Here is an 18,373-nt window from a genome sequence, read left to right on the forward strand (position 1 = left end):
TCACAAAATCAGGTCTATCTATAAGTGCCACATTAATCGTCACTGATCACCATCCTCATTTGATTATTTCTAATCAAAAGCAGGCCTAGTACTATAGCCAATATTACATTCTTTCCTCAGCCTGGAGGCACATCTATAGTTGGGTAGACCTAGATAATCCTTATTTTTCATTAGTCTTCAAAATGAAACCTTCATCCAGATGTCTTCTTGTGGTCTTAGAAACATGCTGTTACATTAAATCAACATATATTTACTAGACATCTGCTATATGCCAGTTCAGTGCTAAACATCAAAGATTTGAAGGAAACTTTGGGAGATCTAATATTTCTAATATCTTGAAACATGTTGGCTTTTATACCTAGAATACTTTCTCCATTATCTTCCATCAATCTAAATTCTTCCCCTTTCAAATCTCACCATCTCCAAGAATGTTTCATGCTTCTCTCCTTTCTCTTTGCCTAACATGCTTTTTTTCTTTTTAATAGACTGTGTGCTCTATAAATGAAATGACTATTATTTTTTAATCATTTTATTCTCATGTCTTAGTCCTAGAGAGGAAGTGGATGAATAAAAGAAGAATGGTTACAGGAATAAAAGAAAGAAAAAGGGGGTGATTCCTCCATCTTTTCTGACTGTCACATAACCACTCTCTGAATATTTTTGGCATTTTTAAATTTCAAAATTTCTTCTTCTTCCTTTATTTTTAGAGATTAGATCTCCCTCTGTTGCCCAGACTAGAATGCAGTGAGGCGATCATAGCTCACTGCAACCTCAAACACCTAGGCTTAAGCAATCTTCCTGCGTCAGTCTCCCAAGTAGCTGGGACGACAGGTGTCTGCCACCACACTTGGCTTGGCATTTTTAATGTGTATCACACAACCACTTGCATCCTTGGAATATCTTTCAATACCTCTGTTCATTTTATGAGTGCTAGTCATCTTACTTAAATGAGATGATATTACTGTTAAGGTCAGGTTTCATATAAGTGCCTATACCACTGTTGCACACTGTTTATACTTATTGAATATCTCTTGACTGACTTACTAATCTGTTATTTGGTAGTAAAAAGAAACGATACTATAAGAAGTTCTCATTACATGCATCTTCAAATTGAATTTAGAACCAAGTTGCTACTCCGAATGGCTACATTCAACCTAATAAATGCCACATCATGCTAAAGCTTTCAATTCAGTGAAAATGTTAAATAAAGCATTTGCTTAATAATAAGTGAAAAAATTCCACTGATTGACTAAAGCTTTTAACTTTAAATTGGTAACTGGATGCTATCTGCACACCATTAGATACTTGCACAACTGGTTGAATTGTATGATGTTATCAGTTAGTGTGCTGTGCACAACCATTTTCAAAGACTAATTCTTTTTAATTGTATGTACCTTAATAAATCAAGCCAATGGTCTGCCTTACTACACCATAGTGTTTCCTTTACTTATTCACTAAATTTTGGAGTTAAAAATTTTCTATTTGGGAAACAATATCTCATTATTCAAAATAAAATATATTAAACTTTGAGGGCACTTGATTTGAATGTAATAATACATTTCTAAAGTGTATGTATGCAAGTTTGCACATTCATTATACACAGGCACATTAAAATACCTGATATTGAACCAGGCATTTAAATGTCTAGAAAATATCCAAGGGAGATGATGATATCCAATACAGAACTGCAGGAAAATCATTACATTATTTTACATAATCATTACATTATTTCATTACATTAATAGAAATAAACTATCTATTAAAATACAGGTTTGAATTGGAGGATGAGCTGCTGATTCAGCAAGTCTATCCATTCACTTATTCCTACATTAATTCTGAAAAAGACATTGAGCTAGGATGTATAGGACATGTTAGGTGTTATAAAAGAGGGGACTGAAGGTGAAAATATTAACTGCATGTGGGAAAATCTAGAAATTGGCAGGATTTCACGAATATGCATGCACATAAAGATCTCATCAGGGGTTTATTTTCTTTAATAGAACATTTGTGCATTTTGATGGACAGTCATGAACTTTGCTTAATCACCTTTTGTGGACCTTCATATTGGATAAATATTCAAAGCACATTTCTCTTGGGTGATATAGACTGGAGAAGTTCAGGAATGTTTCCCATCCATCAAGAAAACAGAGGATAGAACACATTCAGTTGCCATATAGGGAACAACTGGCCCCAATCTCCCTGCCTTTGACTGCCCTTTCTGATGGTGACAGTGAATGCTTTGAGTGTTCCCTCCTTCTTTTAAGATTAACAAAACCATACAACCCTATTATGTGTGACTTAGGGATAAAAAAATAAAAAGCTGAGACAAGGGGCAAATAGTTGCTTTCAATTTACATTTGCTGGGAAACATCTGAAGAAATTATTTCTGTGTAACTAGAACCTTTGTAATCTGCACATGAAAAATTAAATAAAGTTGCCACCACTGGTTTCTGGAGGCTTCTGAAGTCCTTCATTAGTCATGACCTTAGTTTTGGTCATCTCTGATTTTCTGTGTCTATCTTGAATTTTATCACTTTCTATATTTGAAGATATTTTGAAGATGACTTAAATAGTCACTACATACAGAGTTGATTAAGACACTAGGAAATATGCACTAGGGAGAGGGGGATATTTTGCAGATGGCTAGAATAGTTATCTTAGAGCTAATTAAGACACTGGGAAATAAGAACTGAGAAGGACATAACTGGGTACTCCTCACTGGAAGGGAGAAACAAAATCCTCAAAAGGACTCATGAATTATAGTGGGAGAAAAGCTACTGGACATAGGGCAGAATTATATTAAGTTGAAATATTCTGTTTCAAAATAAGAAGACAAATAAAAATAACCATCTGCAGACAAATTTCAAAGACATTAATTTATTCTATAAATGTGTATTGAGTACCTTTTGTGTTCACACACTTCACTAACTGTGTAAATGCAACAGTGAATGAGACATTGTTTTTTTCCTATCAGAGCTTATAAAGTTCATGAACACATGGAGAAAACAGACATATAAACAACTGATTATAATCAGTGTTCACTAGGCTATGTGGTCATGTAATATAAGAGTAATGCTTCATTATACAAAATGATTTGAAGTTGGATATATATACATATATACTAATATATATACACACATATATATGCACCTGTCTATCACTTACAAAATTTGGAAGTAAATGGCCACATTTTAGTAGAGATAATACTCATTTAGGTTACCAAGTTATAAGGTGTTGCTTTGAAAAAGTTTAATCATAGATTAATATCAAGTAGTCTATAAAAATTTGTTACTTCTAAAGAATGAGAATGATCTATCTCCTTATTAAGATCAGGACAATGGTTTTATTTTTTATTTTATTTTTATTTATTTATTTATTTATTTATTTATTTTATTTTATTTTTTTGAGACAGAGTCTCGCTCTATCACCCAGGCTGGAGTGCAGTGGCCAGATCTCAGCTCACTGCAAGCTCCGCCTCCCGGGTTTACGCCATTCTCCTGCCTCAGCCTCCCGAGTAGCTGGGACTACAGGCGCCCGCCACCTCGCCCGGCTAGTTTTTGTATTTTTTTTTAGTAGAGACGGGGTTTCACGGTGTTAGCCAGGATGGTCTCGATCTTCTGACCTCATGATCCACCCGCCTCGGCCTCCCAAAGTGCTGGGATTACAGGCTTGAGCCACCGCGCCCGGCCAGGACAATGGTTTTAAATCACATGTAGCCAATTAGATAACTGAACAAAATCTTTTGAATATTAATTTTCACAGATACCTCTGCATTATGCATGTTCTCAATGTTTTTCTGTAGAGGTAATGTTTTCTAAGATGGACAGAGTAGTTGGACAAGAGAAATTGAGAATACAGATCACTATAGATTTCCTGTGGAGATACCTGGCTAAATATGCTTTGACCTCAACAATTAACAATGCTTGCAACTGTCTATGCTCATTGCTACCAATTATGGCAGTATAAATAGCTCTTCAATACTCCTGTCAAGCTTGATGCTCTTATGCCTAGTGTTCCATTATTGGAATGCTAAGCATGCTGAGTTATTTATATCCAACCGCTCAAGGTCATCGCTAAGGTCTGATTTTTCACTCAGGCAGAAATTCAAAAATTGCAGCCTCAGGAATAATGGGTTAAACATTCACATTTGCTGTAGGCATCATTAGAGAATAGTATAGTACAAAATGAACTGTATAAAATTTGTAAGGAATATATCAGAAGATGGTTCATATAAATCTAATTCCCAAACACAATCTTTGGTAGTATTGAGTTACAGAATGGCCATAAATTTTTAGGTTATCTATGGAGTTTATTAATAGGATGTTTTACATAAATATTACTATAAATTTGTGCTATTGTTTCTAAAGTCTATAAAATTATTGAAAAATTAATATGGATGGATCATCCATTGTGTTTATGTAACACAAACACATTTAACATAATAAGAAATAGCAAATGTTTGCCTAGCTTAAGAATGAAGACTAAAATTTTAAATTTGGTTTATATTTGTAACATGAAAGGAATTAATTGGATAATTTGGATGCTGAAATGCCACTTGATATAGAAATGTAGTTCAATTAAAAATGGGCTTTGTATATGTCTAAATACTAAGAATTGTTTTTCACTTTGCTAGAATGCATCAGAATATAAAGGATCAGAAGTTTCTTTTTTAACAATTGATTTGAACAGAAGTAGGCAGATTTAGCCCTTAACCTATAGTAACTTTGAAATTAAATCACAGTGTTCCACAGAATTTCAGAATTATTAGAAACCACAAAAACTAGGTCAACTTAATAGTTTGGTTAAATGACATGCTTTCATATTTTGGACAAACTAATCTTGGAATCCCAGCTGCTGGAAGCATCTGTTGCAGAGATGTAGAGAAAGAAAAGTAATATGTCATCTTAACTGGCTAAAAGAGAATGCTACGCTAGTCTATTCCTTGGAACAGATTGTTATACAAAACCAAATATTCCTTTGGGGTTTAATTGTTTACTAAATTTTCAGGAAAATAAACCCTTGAAGCATTCCTTTATTTAATAAGTAAAATTCAGCAAATAACGGACTTTTTTGTAAACATTCATTTTAGTTTCAATCTTTACCATATTTACTATACAACTATTATCCAGATTCATATGCCATCAATTTTGTCAACAAAACAAGTTGAAAAGAGAAGGGACAGCCTCATAGTGATTTACAGTGAACAGGATTCTCTTTTTTGACTTCAAAAGAATGGTTCTTACCTGCATCAACCGGGTAGGATTTAAGAGTAATCTAATAACATTTATTTACTTGTCAAATACTTATTATAAGAAGCTAAATACAATTGTCCAAGTTGGGTAATTATTACAGTCACTATCAGAAATTAAGTAAAACAAACAAAAAAGCTTAATGGAGTTACTGTAACCTTATTTGCAAACGTAAGCCAATTTAAGTGATCAGGGAATATCTTCACATAATATCACAGAAACCCAATTAAATTAATTTAAAATACCGAATTACTTCCAGCGTTGACTAGACTTGTAATCAGCACTGAAACTTTTCTAACAACTAATTAAAAAGGGAGTACACAAAGTTATGTTTCTAATTCATTTAATGCCACAGTCTCTAAAGGCATTTTCAATTAGCTACATTTTCTTTAGTTTTACTCAATTTATCAAAGTTAGATGAAGCTTTGAGAATAATGTTAAATGGTTATGACTCTGGTGAAATATTGTTTCTATCTTTTTATAAGGGATTTCTATCCCTTGATGAAGGAATGTTCTCAGTAGACAGTGGATGCTAAGGAAAATCGATGAAAATGTTATACATCAATCAGACTCGGTTATTGTTTGCAAAAAGAGTAAAATTATAATAGAAGGAGAGAATTAGAAGTAACTTTTCTGAGTGGGAAAGATTTTTCTTGTAATTATGGTAAATTTAGACAAAGCTTTTATATGCTTTCCAGAAACAATGAGTTCTGAAGGAGGCTTAGAAATGACAGGAAAGGAGACACAGAGAGTAATGCAACCCTTCATTATTACCCGACTCCTTTTGCCTTTTGAAGGACAGCAAGAGAAACTGAGATGTCACCCCTTCATCAACTGGAGAAAAGAATCAGGAAGACGTTTTTCCTGGTGTGAAGACTAGCAAAATATTCCCAAAAGAATAATGAATGCTAAACAAACAACCATGCCAGCTGATACTCCAGCCTTGGCTGGCCCATCACAAAACCTCCAATTTTTCACATGTTACTCATAAGCTCAAGTACTCATTTCGTTGGTGCCTATTTGAAACCTTCACCACTCACTTCCTCCAGTCCTCCCCGTCTTTTTCTCTTAGCACAGGATTCTACTTTACTGATAAAAGCAGCCATCCAGCCCCACCAACCCTCACATCTTCACATCCTTCCTGCAGTCTCAGGAGAAGGGCCTGTTCTTCCACCTGGGCCCTACCGTTGACTTTCTTCCTTCTCTTGTAAGGACCTTGCTCCATCAGTTATCATCTCTGTGCCTCTCACATAGCCTTTGGAATATAATATGCTCATATTTCACTCACTTTAAAACAAAACATGTAAATAACTAATAATAATCAGACACTAACACACATACTAACTACCACTCTCTGTATGTCAGCTATTATGTCCCATCTAAAAGGCCACCCCTTCCTCTTTCTTGAATGTTTAACTTATACTCAGATTTAAATCTCCAGAGTTACTTCTGGAAACACCACTATGGCTACCACATTCTTGCTGTATCCCATGTACATCTCTAAGGCTGCACTGCGATTGCCATTTGTCTTTCTATAGCACTGAAATAGGCTGTGGAGTAACTGAGGGCCTAGGTTGTTCACCTGTGTCCCCAGCATGTAGCACAGTGAATAAGGCAGAACAGGTACTCAGTAACACTGGAGGGAATAATTCTCTGTAAACTTTCTCAACTAATGATACAGTCCCCACTTTTCTTCCTTCTTTGCCCATCATAAGACAGTTCTGGACTTAAAATTTTGAGTTGAAGTCATATTAGCAGAAACTGTCTACTATCATGTCTCTTTCTAAGCTTTGTTGCAAAATGTTGTAACTATTTGTTAAAATATTTTTATCTATCACTAGACTCTGAGCTGCAAGAAGTAAGGATCTAACATTACTTGCCTTCCCACTTGAAATACTTACTAAATAAAAGGTTTCAAAAATTACTAAAGAAAAGGAAACAAGGAAGGAAGGAGAGGGACTATTTTCAACAGGAGGAGGGGGTCAAGGTGAGGAGGAGGGTTTGTAAAACATAGTGAGTTACAATGAGGGGGAAAAATTCCAAAATTCTCACTTGATTTAATATAAAATGGCAATTATCTGTCAAAAGGTTAACACTGGATGTTTATTAAAATATATCTTCCTTTCTGTATACACTTGAACTCTTCAAAATTCACAGTCCATATTGTACGACGTATCTAATTCCCCCACTTACCTCAAGGGATAGTATTAATCTTCATAACAAGATTATATACTTTATATTACTTAAGAAACATATAACAATAATACTAAAGTAATATAATACATTTGCCTGGGCCTTTCCAGGAAATGGAACATCATAACGTGGGTAAATCATTGATTTCATGACCACTCTAAGAGCTAACAGAACATGTGCTGTTATTTTGATTTTACAGTTGAGAAAATTGAACTTCAGAGAGGTTAAGAAGTGTGTACACTTGGAACTGTGAAAAAAAATTGAAGAAGGTGAAGGTAAAAGGGAGAAAGAAATATTTGCTCTTTGAAAATGCTTCATTGGGAGAAATGCAATTTTAATCACCACCAACAAACACTTACTCAGCATTTACCTCTTGGAGTCCAGCTCTGTCCTTTTTGTGATAGAAATTTTACCAAAAGAAAAAGCAGGCATCACCTCACAGCCTTTCAGATAACATTTTTTTTTTTTTGAGAGGCCTATGCCTTTTAAGTAATTTACTCCCCAAACATTCTTAAAGTCTAGAGTGGCAATAAGTAATTGTTAACTAAAAACTTAACATCTAATACAGCTAATACACTATTTTTTTGTTAAATATATGATACAGTAATAGATTTCCCTTTGTGTGTGTGTGTGTGTAATATGCATATACTTTGGAGAATTATTGAATAATTTATATGTGTCGATTCAGTAATACTACCCCGTTCCCCTGCCACAGTGAACCTTCACGTTTCTCCCGTCGTATTCAGCCCAACTAGAATTTCTCTCACCATATTTATTTCCTTTGTTTATTCATCTTTCCTAGCTATTTTTTCATATCCTTTTATGGGGCCATTCTTCTGTAAATTTTAGAGCACCTAGAGCAGCATCTTACATTATAGAATCTTGAGCGAGAGAAATTTGCGAGATATCTATGTCTACAGTCATTTAAATGTGAATACTTTTAAAAAGTACTTCCAGAATCAAAACACTGGATTGCAATAATGAAAATACTTGTTGCATCCAAGTAGTAGGAACATGGAGGATTTGTTCATCTTTTTCTAAAAAATAACTTTCATGTTTTATACAGCTTGGCAATAAATAAGGAAACAGAGTCTTGTAACTGTGGCATCTTTGATGACAGATTCTCACTTATATATATAATTCATTGGCTAGCAAATAAATTTTATCAGGATTTCAACTTCCAAAAACAATTGCCCCTAAGGAAAAATGTGACCTATTTATCCACAATCTGTGTTATAACTTTTTTCCATTTTTTAAAATGAAAAGCAGAGGTATCTGATCATTCCTACCTCATTTCTCATTGCTAAACATAGGCAAGCGATATACAAGAGACTTACCCACTCTTCCTCATCGTAGTCTGAATGATGTGGTATGGAGTCCTGCCGTCTCATCAGTGGGGGCTGCTCTTGGGGACTGCTCTCCTCTGCGCTGCTCTTAGGAGATGGGGGTTTCTTAAGAACGCCGCCTGGCCTTGCAGTGTAGAGTGCTAAAAGAGCACTCCTGACAAGCTGATCCTTGAAGGCATGTACAAAAAGCTCTGTCTGGAAAGAAATTGACAAGGATTAGAAACACCTTGGTAGGCATCTCAGCATAGAGCTGTGAAAAGGTCAATTGCAGATTTGTTGGCACTTAAGTGATGTGTATGGTGGAAAAAGTACAGACACCAAAGAGAGAAAATGATTCATACCAATCAATGGAAAATAGTTTGGTTTTGGGATGCTGCCAAGGCCTTAAGTCCTCCTGTTTTAAACTTAATGCTGAGGTTTTAAATGTACTATAAACACCATCTGTCTCCTCAATCTTCTCCATTTTAGTTTCACAAATCCTGTCTTTGGAGATGAATTTCACTGGGGATAATCATTTGAACAATATCTACCTGCGGCAGCTTTCAAGTCATTCCAAACACTCCTGAAAAGAAAATGTAAACAGGCTATGCATATCTTATTAAAACCGCAATTACTTTTGCATCAGTCTAATATAGTTTAAACAGTTAAAGACTAAAGAAAGACATACATCCTTAAAGGAGGAGATTATTTTTTAGTATCATAAAAAGATCTCAACAATAGTAGAAATGGCATAGGCAGACTTCTTCATGAAAACATCGGACCTGTATTCCTTATTACCACCTCCTAAATGCTCTTTTCCACTAAATTGTTTCAGTAATGCTTAATGTTAACGAGGTTACTGTGAAACTTGGCTTGTAGATTTTACAAGCTGGTGGCAAATACCTAGTAAGTACTGTAGCAATGAAGGTTTCCCAACAATAAAGAACTTTACAGCTGTACTTTGCAATTTCCTGATGAAATGTTTAACAGTTGTACCCTGTAATAGACTGAAGGGTGCAGTAATGAGTACACTTAGCATGCATGTGGCCTAACAATCTGTTCAAAGAGTAGAGATGTAAGTCAAGTAATGGCCCATATTGTTAACATATTGATCCTCTGTAATCTCTTAGGAAGGGACCCTTTAACTCATAGCATTATATTGAATCATAATTGATATTGCCCCCATTTAAGGAGACAGTCTTGATAATGCTGGCTTCACCAGTAATATAACTCGACAGCATTATTTCTCGGTGCACTCTCAATATGCAGTCAACATTTCCAAGCCTATCTAGTAGTCACTAAATTATCTCTAAATCTTCTTGTTTTGAGCATCAGCAACTAAAGAAAACCCGTTAAGTCCCATGCAAAACAAGTGTCCAATAAGACTTTGTTATATATGCATAGTTACTTATTTGACATACATCATAAAATTCTAGACGTGAAAGGGATCTTAAAGTTGACGTCTTCATTAACCAAGATGAGAAAACTAACAAAGAACTGTGGTGATACATTTTAGGGAGTACCGCGTATTGGCAGCACAAATGGAATAGGAATGAAGTTTTCTAACCAATCAGCAACTTTCTCCCTTATTCCACACTACTCACCACCTGCCATAAAACTAGATGTTTCTATCCTTCTTCCTCTTCTTCCCTAACTCCTACTTTCCAAGTGTTTTGAACATCTACCAGTTCTCATAATTAAATGTGCCTATAATGCCTGTGTAACTACTTTACTGCTAAATTTTGTTGAATATTTTAAACACCCTGTTATTAGTCACATTAAAGCAACTTTGCAGGTGAGAAAACAAAACACGAAAAACATAATTTATAAGAATAAAAGATTGAAAAATATTTCAGAATAAATAAGAAAAACAAAATAAAAAGCAGTTTATACTGGATAGGCACAAAAAGAAGTGTTCACTGGTGTTCACAATGAAGTATTAAAATGAGAATGAAAGATATAAAAAAAAACTGATGGAAAAATTGGCTAGACAGTACTCAAACAAGTCAGTGTAGTCATAGCAAAATGAGGAAACATGTTATTTACATAATTTTTTATATAGCATGGATGTGCTTATCAGTGTGACTTTAAATATTAAAAACGTGAATTTACTCCCATTCAGCTTAACTAAACAATTTCTCTGTTGATGGTTTCAATAAATTCTTTTGATTTATTTTTAGAGCCAAACAACTTGCCTTCTTTGAATTCCTGCTACTACATTTCAAGTCTCCACAATACTCATATAATTGCCATGTAGCTAAATATTCATTCACACTCAATGAAATCTTCTCTAGCACTTGTAATCACCATCATTTTCTTTCCATCACATGCACATGCAGAGATTCCACTTCATTTATTCAAATCTCATTTGAGTTGATTTACCACCAAAGGCCAGGGAGATCATGCAGGAGGGTCTTGCAGTTTTAAAACCCAGAATTTTTTTTGGATAACTGAATATAAGGCTTACAATCTTAAACATAATAATAGCTAATCTTTCACTTGGTGTCTGTACTGACAAAATTTATCTGACTTCTTGGAAACTCTCTGTATCACCGGTATTCTGTGTATAGAATCACATTTTTTAGAAAATACCCAAATGTCCCATTGTTATAACCATGTAACCCGAAAAAAATTTTAATTTTTTTGACCAGCACTACTTAGTGATGTAGACCATTGTAGACCACTGATGTTTTGCAGTCAAAGAAATCAGCTTGAAAAGATTAATGTAGTCATGAAATCCCAACACAGCTGTATACAGTAGTCCCTCTTTGTCTGTGGTTTTGCTTTCTCATGGTTTAGTTACCTGTGGTCAACCTTGGTCTGAAAATATTAAGTGAAAAAAAAAAAAAAAAAGAAAAAAGAAAAAATTAAATAGAAAATTCCAGAAATAAATAATTCATAAATTTTAAGTTGTGCAGCTGTTCTGAGTTGAGTGATGAAATTTTGTGATGTCCTGCCTCAGATTGCCTGGGATATAAATCGCCTAGTGTATCCATGCTATATATATTACTAGCCCGTTAGTCACTTAGGTGCCATCTGGGTCACCAGATCAACTGTCACATTATTGTAGCGCTTGTGTTCAAGTAGCCTTGACGTAGAAGACTGACACTACATCATTTCCCCCACTTTATCTCATCACGTAGACATCGTACCATCTAACATCATCACAAGAAGACACGTGAGTACAGTACAAGAAGATATTTTGAGAGAAACCACATTTACATAACTTTCATTATAGTATATTGTTATAATTGTTTTGATTATTAGTTCATGTTAGTCTTTTATTGTGCCTAATTTTAAATTAAACTTTATCATAGCTATGCGCATGTAGGAAAAAACAGTATAAACAGGGCTTGGTATTATCAGGATTTCAGGCATCCGCTGAGCATCCACTTGGAACATATCCCCGTGGATAAGGGGAACTATTGTATTGCTGTTCTTGCAACTGGGACAATACTAGAAAAGCTGAAGTCATGGAAAGGATGTGACCATATCACCGAGTTGCCTGTTGACTTCTGAAAAACCTTTTTCTTTTCTCATGTAGCTTTAACTACATTAAATGAAAAAAGAAATGCTATCTAAATGTCATCGTAAGAGTAGGCCAAACAATTTATTTAAAATATCAGCTTAATAATATTGTGTAAAAAGAATAAACTCTGAATGTAAGGCAGATCTATTTTATTTTTTTCATATCAGAAAATGAAAGAGAAATGTTACCTTAAAAAATGAAATGTTTTCTAGCCTTCTGACATTTTTCCAATTCATATCCCCATACAACTAGTCTTCAAAGCAACACACAGAATTATCTGCAAGTATAAAACTACTAAAAATTACTTCTCCTGAGGATGAGTGAGGAGAATTTCTAGTTTCCTGAATATTAATGGCAGAGAAATAGTTAGGACATGTTCATTTAAAACCACTCTTTTTCACTAGAGAGCTCAACAAATTAAGTAAAGTTCTATTTTACTTAGAAATCTCCTTATTTTTGCTGAAAAAAATTTAAGGCAATGCCTCATTCCATCCATAATACAGAAGCAGCCAATGGCATATGCAAGTGATTATTTTAGTAATCATCTATGCAGCAAGAAAGAATCCTATTTATTTTGATATTTGATATTTTGAAATTACTTGATATAGGAATAGTGCTATACTCTATCATTAGTGCACTGATGTATATTCAACATTCCCTAAAGGAAAGCTAGACTAAAAGCTAGGAGGATACTTAACATCTGGGCAGCTCATATATATATTATCAGTTTGCCCTTGGAAAAATCACATAACCATTTTTCCTAGTTTGCACAAAATTACAGTGCCTACCTGTGAAACTCTTATGAGAGTTCATTGCACACCCTCAAGTGCACTCTTTGATGGTCTTCTTTTTATTTATTATTGTATTTTATTTTTATTTTTAATTTTTATTGTAGAGACAGGGTCTCACTATGTTGCCCAGGCAGGTCTCAAACTCCTGGCCTTAAGTGATCTTCCTGTCTCACCTTCCCGAACTGCTAGGATTAAAAATGTGAGCTACCGTGCCTATCCTAATGCTTCTCTTTCTTGATTGACCTTTTCAACTTATTTTCTTGACTCATCATTCTCTGTTCACTCAAAATGTGGTAAGTCAGCCCACAAGGGACCTTAAATCACTTTCTCAAAAGCACTTTTTTCATTGGTGAGGTAATCCATTTTACCATAGCTTCACCTGTCATCCTTACGCCAAGGTCTAATAAATCCATCTCTATTCACCTCCTGAACCAGCTCTATCAACTGTTTCCACTGAAAAGCCCTTAAAGTCCAGAAATGCCAGGCTGAACTCAAGATTATGTTGTTGTTCTTTTATTTTCAGTAATTTTGTTCTTTCAAGATTTTCCATTTGAGCAGTATCATTAGTATTCAACAACTCAGAGTCCAAACCTCTGAATTATCCTCACTAATGCCTATTTTCTGGATTAGTCAGCAACTTATTCTACTTATACCTTTACAATAATTTCAAAACTCGATCCTTACTTTACATTTCCACAGCTAGTCCCAGTTAAGATCCTTTCTACATTCCATAGGGATACTTTCCACAGTCTCTTTATTGGTTGGTTCACTTTAACTTGTCTTTCCTTTATGATGTTATCAAAGGCCACCAATGTTAAAATATACACTCCTGAGTTCCAACCTTGAACTACAATACAAATACAAATATAAATGAGAATTTGTATTTTTAGCAAAGTCCCCCAGAAGCATTACTTTTATTTTGTGATGCCCAGTAATATTCAATAATTCAAATCCAGTATCTTAACTCAGCCTCTGTATTGTTATAAGGATAACCTTCACAAAACATGATCTAATCCTTCCTCATTCAACAGCCTTCTCTGTGCCAACAGAATAACATTTCTCTCGAACCAATAAGTAGGTGTTAGATGACCAAATTATATGGTGTTTTTTAAGCTACGAAACATTGCTGAAACATTCACACTTCCAAAGTGTGCAAATAATTGTATACATAGCAGTGATGCATGAAAGTTGCAGGTCCATATCCTCCTCTACTCTTTTTATCCTCAGCCTTTTAGATTTTAGCTGCTCTGGTAGGTGGCTAAGGGCATCTCATGATAGTCTGAATTTGCATTTTTCTAATGGTAAATGGTGCTAGGCAACGTTGCATGTGTTTATTTACCATTCATAAGTCTTCTTTGGTGAAGTATATTTTTAATTCTTTTGCCCATTTTTAATTGAGCTGTTTGTTATATTATTAAGTTCTAAGAATGCTTTATATATTCTGATACAAATCCTTTAACATATGCATATTTTATAAATATTTTCTCCCAATTTGTGACTTCTTATAGAAGTTTGCCTGCTTTTATTGTTTTATATTGTACATTAAGGTTTAAGATCTATTTTGAGTTAAATTTTATATACCTATGAGGTAAAGTTAATTGCTTTTTTTTTTTTTTTTTTTTTTTTTTTTTTTTTTTTTTTTTTTTTGCACATGGATATCCAATTGGTTTTGCAAAATATGTTGAAAAGATACTGTTTACCTCTGGCTAGCCATATGCAGAAAATTGAAACTGGGCACCTTCCTTACACCTTTTACAAAAACTAACTCAAGATAGATTAAAGATTTAAATGTAAAAACCAAAACTATAAAAACCCTAAAAGAAAATCTAGGCAATACTATTCAGGACATAGGCATGGGCAAATATTTTATGATGAAATCACCAAAAGCAATTGCAACAAAAGCAGAAACTAACAAATGGGATCTAATTATGCTGAAGAGCTTCTGCACAACAAAAGAAACTGTCAATAGAGTAAACAGATCACCTACAGAGTGGGGAAAAAAATTTGCAATCTATCCATCTGACAAAGGCTTAATATCCAGAATCTACAATGAACTTTTATAAACAAACAACCACATTAAAAGTGGGCAAAGTACATGAACAGACTCTTCTCAGAAGAGACATTTATGTGGCCAATAAACATACATGAAAAAAAGCTCAACATCACCGATCATTAGAGAAACACAAGTCAAAACCACAATGAGATACTGTCTTATGCCAGTCAGAATGGCAATTATTAAAAAGTTGAGAAACAACAGATGCAAGTAAGGCTGTGGAGAAATAGGAACACTTTTATACTGTTGGTGGGAATGTAAATTAGTTCAACCATTGTGGAAGACAGTAGTGTGGCAATTACTCAAAGACCTAAAACCAGAAATACCATCTGATCCAGCAATCTAATTACTTGGTATCTAGCCAAAGGAATATAAATCATTTTATAATAAAGATACATGTACGTGTATGTTCATTGCACAACTATTCACAATAGCAAAGACATGGAATCAACCCAAATGCCCATCAATGATAGACTGGATAAAGAAAATGTGGTACATATATACCATGGAATACTATACAGTTATAAAAAGGAACAAAATCATGTCCTTTACAGGGACAAGGACGGAGCTGGAAGCCATTATCCTCAGCAAACACACACAGGAACAGAAAACCAAATGCTACATGTTCTCACTTATAAATGGGAGTTGAACATGGACACAGGGAGGGGAACAACACATACTGGGGCCTTTGGGAGGATGGTATGGTAGGGAGGCAGAGCATCAGGATAAATAGATAATGCATGCAGTGCTTCATACCTAGGTGATGGGTTGGTCTTTGCTACACTAGTATGTTACAAAGGACATAATACATTGGTACTAGTTTTGTTTGGAAGAGTAAATATGTTTGAGAAACATGTTTGAATTAAATAAAAAAATCTATTCACATATTTACCATTTCTGGCATTGCCTATTCTTTTGTGTACATTCAAATTTCTCCTGGTATCATTTCTTTATTCTTGAATACTTTCCTTTATGATTTGTTGTAGTAGAAATCTGTTACAAAATTTCTCAGCTTTTGTTTGCCTGAAATGGTCTTCATTTCACCTTTATTTCTGAGAGTTAGCAGGATTTTTTTTTTTTTTTTTTTTTCCAGTAGCTTGAGGATGTGACTTTATTTTCTTCTGGCTTGTATAAAGCCTAATAAGAAGTCTGCTATCATTCTTGTTGGTGAATGTCAGCGAAACATGTGCCCTTTTTTCTTTTATTTCTTGGTTGTTTTCACAATGTTCTATCACTGTTTTTCAGTAACTTGATTATGATGTACCTGAGTTTATTTTTCTATATGTATTCTGTGTGGAGTATGTTGAGCTTCTTGGGTCTGTAGTTTCATTAAATGTTGAAAAAATTTGACCGTGTTTTCTGCCAATATCTTTATGCTTCCCTCTCCCCCTTTTTTGTCATTTCTGTTTATATGCTTTGATTTTTCTTCTGGTCATGGATCATATTTTCCTGCTTCATTGCATGCTTAGTATGTGCTTATTGGATGGCAGGCATTTTGACTTTACATTCTTGGTTGTCAGATTGTATTACATTCCTTTAAATAATGTTGGATTTTCTATGGCAAAGTAAAATTACTCGGAATCAGTGGAATCCTTTCAAGCCTTGTTTTCAAACCTTGTTATGGGAGACTAAGAGCAGCCTCTAATCTAAGACTAATTTAGTCCCACTACTAGGGCCATATACTTCTGAAGACTTTAGTCAATTCCCGGCATATTAAAAGGTCTTATCACTTTACTGGTGGAAAGATAAACTATTACCGGGCCTGTGTGACCACCAGGAATTGCTTTATAAGCTTATTCCTAATATTTATTTCTGTGGACATGGGTAGTTTGTTCTCATGCATGCATAGATTGGTACTTATAAAGAGTTAAAGGCACTCATTTACAGATCTCCAGGGTTCCTTCTGTGTGAAGCTCCTTACTCTCTAGTACTCTGCTTTGTGAATTCTGGCAATCTTGGCCTCCCAAACTCTAATCTCTGTCTCTTCACCTTGAGAAGAGAGTGTTTAGGTTCCTTTTTGCTACAGCCTAGAAACTGCCCGAGGAAGAAATCTAGATAGCTGTAAGAATCACATAATTTGTTACCTATTTTCCAGTGCTTAAAAACCATTATGTCTACATTTTGTCCACTTTCTTGTTGTTTAAGGTGGGAGGGTCCATGTTACTCCATCATAAACAGCAGAAATTCTGATTCCATAAATTTTATATGTAGTCTCATTGTCAATATTATCTTACATTCTTATCTTTGTTTTTATCGTACAGTTTTCTAATAACAAATTTTGTTTATTGCACACTATCACTTATTTCACCAATTAAATAATTACCATTTAAAGGCAATTATGAAAAACAGAAACATAAGTTCTATCCTGAAATTTCGTTTTTACCTAAACTATTTATTCTCAAGTTTTCTTAGACTCCGAATACATACATTCACCAACCTTAAAAAAACAAACAAAATTTCTACTCATTAAGTTCTTTCCCACAGTTTGGGACTGGGATAGACCTAGGAGTGGTTACAGTGAATAAACAATAAAAAAGTTATTCTCAGTCTTAAATAATCAGCATAACGTTCTTCTCTCTATTACGTGTATCTTCAACTTCTTAGCACACTAGCTGCCTGGCATTGCTGTTACAGAAAACAACATTTCTTGAAAAAAATCCTGATTGAATATGTTTCAGAATACAATAGTTTTTATTTTTCTTTGAATATAATAGAATGTTTTGGCATAATATATTGAGGTTGAAAGAATAGTAGGCATTATAAGCTATGAGAATTTCTCAAATATGCTGTGAGTATAGCCTCTAACATTTGCAATAAAGGCCATTATTTAACTATTTAACAAATGCAATATTGCAAAACACCCCCATTCTTTTAAATTCTTAGGTTGTACAAATTAAGAGCCATATCTATGTAGTATTTGTCATATAGCATCAAGTACAATACCACACATAATTAAGTGCTCAATAGTGCTTTTTGATGAGCAGGATAATAATGACTTTCTAAAAAAGGTCTATCAATCTCAATGGAATAGAGAAAGTGATGGGTGTTTGAACGCTAATATCACACAGATTTCTGAGCTACGAGAGACACCTAAACACTGTCCACCTTCAGGCCTTTAAAAATATTATTTATTTTTAGTTAGAATTTATTTTATCTCTTGTTTTTCCTTCATAGAATTGCATACTTTTAGTCTGAGAAAAAAAGAAAGGCATGTTTATCTCACTCTATTATTA

The 18,373-nt window shown here is 34.2% G+C and overlaps 1 protein-coding gene across 4 annotated transcripts in view; it reads right to left on the reverse strand.

Annotated features, from left to right (window-relative positions):
• Positions 1 to 18,373, reverse strand: part of INPP4B (inositol polyphosphate-4-phosphatase type II B) — an 855,326-nt gene that overhangs the window by 126,816 nt on the left and 710,137 nt on the right. For all 4 annotated transcript variants that reach the window (XM_030917305.1, XM_030917308.1, XM_030917317.1 and 1 more), the window contains one exon: positions 8,780 to 8,983. In XM_030917305.1, the coding sequence (XP_030773165.1) occupies positions 8,780 to 8,983 (204 nt within the window). The remainder of the gene's footprint in view (positions 1 to 8,779; positions 8,984 to 18,373) is intronic.

This window comes from Rhinopithecus roxellana, chromosome 2, assembly GCF_007565055.1.
Source record: "Rhinopithecus roxellana isolate Shanxi Qingling chromosome 2, ASM756505v1, whole genome shotgun sequence".
In the NCBI taxonomy this organism is placed as follows: Eukaryota; Metazoa; Chordata; class Mammalia; order Primates; family Cercopithecidae; genus Rhinopithecus; species Rhinopithecus roxellana.